The following is a 6,605-nucleotide window of genomic DNA, read 5'->3' as shown; positions in this document are numbered from 1 at the left end:
GGCCGCAGGAAGGTGAAGTCGCTCCGGTCGGAGCCGGGGGAGAAGCAGGTGCTGTAGCACTGGGACTGGGAGTCGGTGGGTCGCAGGGTGACCTCCATGTACTTAAGGGTGCCGTCGGAGCTGAGCTGGAGCTTGGGGCTGGAGTGCTTGAAGAAGTCCCGGGAGGGCGACTCGCTGAGCCAGCAGCAGCAGCAGGGCGAGGCGGCAGCACGGCCTCTGCGCCGGAGGCACCGGGCAGCCAGGAGGGTGACGGTGGCGAGCACCACAGTGCTAACGGCTGCCAGCGCGATGATCAGGTAGAGGGTCAGGTCCGGCTTCTCCTTGGCACCAGCCAGGAAATCCCGAGGCTTGTAGGTCTCCTCCAGGGCCGCCTCCTCCAGGGCCACGGTGAGGGTGACAGTGGTGGAGAGCGGTGGGTCACCGTTGTCCGTCACCTGGACAATGAGCTGCTGTGCTGCCACGTCAGTGTCCTGGAGGGCACGTGCCGTCCGCACCTCCCCGGTGTACAGCGACACATGGAACAAGGAGGGGTCGGTGGACTGCGGCAGCAGTTGGGATGAGAGCCGGGCATTGTGCCCGGCATCCGCGTCCACTGCTGTCACCTTGGTGACCAGGTAGCCTGGTGGGGCAGACAGCGGGACCCTCTGGAGTGCCGGGACGTCGCTGTCACTGGCAGGGTGCAAGATGGTGGGGGGGTGGTCATTCTGGTCCAGCACAAAGATGTAGACGGTAACATTGGCACGGAGCGGGGGGGACCCCGAGTCCCGCACGGTCACAGAGACCGGCAGAACCTGCAGCAGCTCGAAGTCAAAGGTGCGCTGAGCGTAGAGGTTGCCATTGTCAGGGTTGATGTGGATGAAGGAAGAGGTGGGGGCACCCTGCACTTGGCCACTCTCTATGGAGTAAACGAGACGGGAATTATCCCCATCGTCGGGGTCTGAGGCAGAGACAGTGCACAGCAGGGAGCCAGGTGGGTTGTTCTCTGGGAGGAAGGCATCGTAGGAGGGCTGCAAGAAGTGCGGGGGGTTGTCATTCACATCAGATATGTTGAGGAGCAGCGTGAGCGTTGTGGTGAGGGCGGGAGACCCACCATCTTGGGCGATCAGCTCCACTACATACTGTGAGGTGGACTCTCGGTCCAGGCTCTCCCGGGTGATGAGGGAGAAGTGGTTCTGAAGAGACCTGATGGCGAAAGGTACATTGGGAGAGATCTCCAAGCTCACATCCCCATTGGCCCCCGAGTCTCGGTCCCGTACATTGAAGAGCCCCACGACAGTCTCCAGTGGGGTGTCTTCCGGCACCTTTTTTTAACACCTCTGGGGGGTTGTCATTGGCATCCTCCACTTCCACCTGCAGTATGCAGTGGCCCTCCATCTCTGGGACCCCTCTGTCATGGGCTCGCATGTAGATCTCATAGAAAGGTGATTCCTCGAAGTCCAGGGCCCCACTCACCCGGACCTCGCCACTGCGGGGATCCAGGGCGAAGAGCCTCCGGACTGAGTCGGAGGTGTGAACCCCAAAGGAGTACTGCGTCTCCCCATTGGGGCCCTCATCGGGGTCAGACGCATTAAGCCGGAGGAGCAGGGCCCCCACAGGTGTGTTTTCCGGGACTTGCACTTTGTACGTGGTGTGGTCAAAAGTGGGCGCATTGTCATTGACATCCAGGACCAGGACTGTTATCTGCGCCGTGCCTGAGCGGGCTGGGCTTCCCCCGTCTATGGCCGTCACCACCAGCTGCAGTTCTGGCTGCTCTTCCCGGTCCAGGGCATGCTCCAGCACCAGCTCCGGGAACAGTTTGCCATCCTGCTGCTGCTTGACATCCAGGGAGAAGTGGGAGTTGGGGCTCAGCCGGTAGGAGCCCACGGCATTGGTGCCCACATCAGGGTCCTGCGCGCTCTCCAGGGGGAAGCGCGCAGCCACTGTGGCAGACTCGGCAACGCGCAGCGTGCGGTGAGCGGTGGGGAAGCTTGGGGAGTTGTCATTCAGGTCCAGGATCTCCACTTCCAGGCGGAAGAGCTGCAGGGGGTTCTCTGTCACCACCTGCACTGACAGCACGCAGCTGGCAGCTGCTCCGCACAGACGCTCCCGGTCCAGCTGCTGGCTCACCACCAGTGCGCCGCTGTCCAGGCGCACGGTGAAGTGGCGCAGGCTCTCCTCTGAGCCCAGGCGCAGCCTGCGACCCGGCAGCTCCTCCACCTTCAAGCCCAGGTCCCGGGCCACATTCCCCACCACGGTTCCCACCTCCGACTCCTCAACCACCGAGTAGCGGATCTGCCCGGAGACCCAGCCCCAGCCGCAGAGCAAAAACAAACTCAGTACTTGCCATTTCCAGGCGGGTCGCTGGAGGCTGACGCTCTCCATGTCTGTGCGCGTCCGGCCCAGGACGCAGCAGGCGCTAGGGAGCTGCGAAAAAAATCCCTGGGTCTCTCTTCCAACGGCTTGGAAAACAGCTCCGGGGCTCCGGCAAGCTGCGGCTCCGGCTGTCGGTGGTTGAGGGGAGCTGCATCCAACCCCCGGGGCGGAGGTGGAAAGGGGGGGGAAGAAGCAGATTTCCCCCCCCCGCTTCAGATCAGTGCCCAATTGGCCGAGAGCTCCGTCCCCTCTCAGCCAGCGGTGGCTCCCCGGAGGTGCGGGAGGCAGGGGCCTGAGCCGGCATCAGCGGGGCTGCCACCCCCGGCCTCCCCTCCGCCAGTCTGAGTCACTTGCTCCGACAGCTCGCTTCCCGTTCGCAGGGAAACTGCACGTCCTGGCAGCCTGGAAGCTAGGTACAAGCCCTCCCTGTGCGCTCCCCCTTCCACAATGGTGGCTTCACATCATGCCCAGAGACAAAGGGCAGCTGTCATGAACGCAGGCCAAAGGACTTTTCATGCCCGATGAAAAGGTGCTTGTTAGAGCCCTGAGGTGCCAGGGGCTCTTCTCCCACCCCTTTTCTCCCCCCCAGCTAATGCTTTGGCTGCTGCCCGGACCCCAGGATTGCCTCTGTAAGTGAGGCATCACTGCCACCAGTGCCACCATCAGCCAGGAGAGCTCGCGCTGAGACAGGGATGCCCACCCCTGCCAGCCCCCCGTGGGTGTTGGAGGCAGAAGATGGGAAGGCAGAGGTGGGAGATCCATTCAAAGCTGGAATGCAATTGCTCCCCACACACACCCAGCTGGACGCCCCTTCCCCACCCTGAGACAAGGAAGGGGTCAACCTTCACAGTACCCGAGTCGCTGCAAACGCACGGAGCCAGCCAACAAGCCCACTAGACCACCACCAATCACAACATCAGGTCAGGACGTCCGACTGGGAAGGAGGCCTGAGCCTCCCCCCTGGCAGACACACGTACTGAAATTCTGCAGCAGACACGGCTTTGCGGCCAAGCGTTCTCCTGGAGGGCAAAAGCAGGGGTCTCAGCCTCCCCAGGGGGAAGCGGAACAGTCATTTCGCCCTCTCCCTGTCCCAAAGGATGGTGGCAAACTGCATGGTGTTAACTCAGTTCACATCCCTGCAGAAGCCTCGTGCAGTCATGCCCTGGAGTCCTGGCCTCGGCGCAGTCAAAGCCACCTTGACCTCCCTTGGGTGCATGCAGACCCTCCAGGGCTGGGGTCCACAGTGGCGTGGCAGGCAGGGGAGCCAGCTCCTGCTGGGGACCCTGCTCATCCCCACCACCCGGGCACCAAGGGGACCTGGGGGAATAGGTGAGAAAGGCTGGGGGCACCTGTGCCTGGCAGGGTGGATGGTGACAGGGACACTGTCTTTCTGGGCAAGGGCAGAGATGGTGGAGGTGCTGTCATCGAGGGGCCTCCATCCCCTCTGCAGCCCTTCCCTGCCCGTTCCAAGAGCCATAGGGCGGGACCACCCTGCTGCCTGTCAGGGAGAGACGGAGCAAGGAACCTCACGATTGGTGCAGAACACCGCCCGGGTCCCACCTACTGCCTGCTCCGGGGGAGGGGAGAAGGCATCCTTAAAGGGCCAACCCAGAAAAATGCTAGACAAGCGGATTCCGCCGCGTCCAGAGACCGATACCTGTTTGGACGTACTCATTCCCTGAGGCTTTCAACGGTGCCACCAGCAGGAAGCTGTCACAGTAACCTTGTCTCTGGGATGTGCCCTGTCCCGGTCTCAGGCAGGGCCCCAGACAGCACAGCTGGGTGACAGACATTGCCGCTGGCAACACGGGGTGCTGCGCCCCTGAGAATGGGTTTGGTGCTGCTGTGCTGTGGTGCCTCAGCAGAAGCCCCCTGTGAAGCCCACATGGTCTGGGAGAATCCATGCAGTGTCCCAAGGTGGCTCTGTCACCAAGGGGCTGGAGCAAGGGACGGGCTTCACACAGGGGATCCTGCTGTTGTTTGGGTCTGCCAAAGCCCGGGATGGGGATGGTGACAAGGCAGGAAGGGTATGGGGTGTCTAGGATGGAGAAAGAGATGTCCCCATTCCAGAGGGCCAGAGCTCACCCTGTGGAAAGGTGACCCAGAGAGCTGAGAGATCCTGCAGGGCAGGATCTCTCATGGCAGGACACACCACCTGCCACAGATGGGGCCAGCACCATCCCCACTGCATCGGTTTTGGGGTCTGGCTGTTGCCCTGCAGAGCAAAGAGGTGTGAAGCCTTTGCAGGCTTAACACAGTCCGTGGCATTGGGCTGGATCTTCTTTGACCACAAAGACTGAAAATCCAGGGCCCAGAGCCAGCCCAGCTGGTTTTTCACTGCCAGTGCCTTTCCAGTATAGTACTGGGGAGCAGGGGGGAGACATGGCTAGGGCTCGGGCTTACTGCCTGCCCATTATCACCTTCCATACCCACTCTCAAACCATGTACTGCCCCCACCCCCAGAGGCATCTTGCCAGGACCCTTTGGTAGAGGGGACATCCTTGTCCCCAGCTGTAGCATGACCCACACAATACAGAGGAACACTTGCTCCTGCAGCTGCTGCAGCCGTTCCCACCTGCCACAAATCAGAAGTGCTGAGTCTGAGCAGTGACGCAAGAGGAAAAAAAAAAAAAAGGCATAAAATAATTCTGGGAGGTTTCTGCCTCTGCCTGTGATTCAGCCGCAGTGAGCAGGCGGCACACGCAGCCCCACACCCATGCACAGCTTCCGCTGCACCTCACTTCCTTCAGCTCCGAGGAACCGGTCGCTCCTAGTCACAGCCTCCCAGGAAGGGACACATTACTGGCACCCAGCACCTTGGAAATCCATCAGATCCCCCCCTGGCCTCTGCTGGATCCACTGCCTGGCCTCACCTCTGAGGATCGAAGCGTTCCTGTAATTGAAAGCTCTCAAATTAAGCTGCACAATTCCCACCGGGGAAGAAGAACAGAAGCTGCCTGCCATGCGTAAATGCCTTCCTGTCTGCAGTTTGTTCAGTCAGGACATTAGACATCACCTGGAGATAGCATGTTACAAATGGTTCAGGGCTTGTAATAGGATTGTTAAAACAACACCTGCGTGGAGGACTCCCCATCCTGCTCAGAGCCACAGTCCAGCTCAGCGGAGTCCTGCAAGTGGCTGGAGTAGTCTGCAATCCCACCCCCCCACCCCGAAGCGAACATCATCAAAAAACTTCCATGGAAACAAAACTGAAACCATCAGGAGTCAAACATGAAGTGAAACACGGATGGGAGGGACTGCTCTGTGGCCACGGTCTATCAAACGGAGGAACCAGCAGCATCCTTCAGCTTTGCATGCTACACTGTAGGAAGCGACGCCCCGATCCCCCACTGGCAGCTGGTGGCTCCCAGCCCCACTTGCACCACCACCTCCGCAGCCCACACCAGGGCACGACGCAGAGAGGCTGTGTTCCCGTCCCAGTGTCTGACCCTGCAAGTGCCCCCCTCGGCTCTCATTTTGCAAAGGGAAGGAAATACCATTAGCAAACTTTCTGCCAAGGATTTGCAAGTGGTTGCAAGATGACCTCAGCTTTTGCTGGTTGCTCACGCAAGGCGTACCCAAAACTGCATCCGAAAGACATATGTTTGCTAACCTGAGAAAACGGACTCTCTTGACGCTGCTCACCACAGTGCAAATGTCATTAATACTCAGGACGGCTCATATGACTCTGAAGGAGACCAGTTCAGCTATAGCTAACCACTCTTTAGAGGCACGGCGCGACTGGATATTCCCCCCAACCCCAATGCGCTACCATCTGCGTATGGCACGAATGAACCATGGCTCTGCCCGGTACTGAGATATGCCAAGGAAGGAGCTACATTACCTCGGCAGGGGTGGGGAGCCGGCTGGTGGTGCCCACGATCTGGTGGTACAGCCCTGGCTCACCATTCCTCATGGTGCTCTGGCGGCTCCCCAGGGGGCTGGAAGTGAAGGGCTTTTTACACAGGAGATCACTCTGGCGAGAGTCCGTGGTGAGATAGACCTGGTGGTAGAAGTTGGGTGGTGTGAAGCCACCCCGCACAGCATCAATGTGGTGGAAAGGCCCTGGTGTCCTGTACAGGGTGCTCCTGGAGCTGTTTAACAGCTCTTTTGACTGCCTCCACTTGTAGCACTTGAAGATGCCCACTGACAACATGGTGATGAAGAAAGCTGCTGACACCAAAATCACAGCCAGGATGAGATAGAAAGTCACATGCCTTCTGGGATCATTGGCAGGTGCCATGTCAGTGAGG

General features: G+C 60.0%; 2 protein-coding genes across 2 annotated transcripts in view; both read right to left on the bottom strand.

Moving 5' to 3' along the window:
- LOC103921967 overlaps positions 1–2,361 on the bottom strand; it is an 8,608-nt gene extending 6,247 nt beyond the window's left edge. Inside the window, 2 exon segments of the mRNA XM_009330025.1 lie at positions 4–1,308; positions 1,310–2,361. Coding sequence (XP_009328300.1) covers positions 4–1,308; positions 1,310–2,361 — 2,357 coding nt within the window.
- LOC103921969 (protocadherin gamma-C3-like) overlaps positions 1–6,605 on the bottom strand; it is a 38,626-nt gene that overhangs the window by 29,041 nt on the left and 2,980 nt on the right. Inside the window, 1 exon segment of the mRNA XM_009330027.1 lies at positions 6,197–6,572. Coding sequence (XP_009328302.1) covers positions 6,197–6,572 — 376 coding nt within the window.

Source organism: Pygoscelis adeliae, unplaced genomic scaffold, assembly GCF_000699105.1.
Source record: "Pygoscelis adeliae isolate BGI_AS28 unplaced genomic scaffold, ASM69910v1 Scaffold248, whole genome shotgun sequence".
NCBI lineage: Eukaryota > Metazoa > Chordata > Aves > Sphenisciformes > Spheniscidae > Pygoscelis > Pygoscelis adeliae.
Note: the sequence above shows the minus strand (reverse complement) of the source record. Positions and strands in the feature narration are given on the sequence as shown.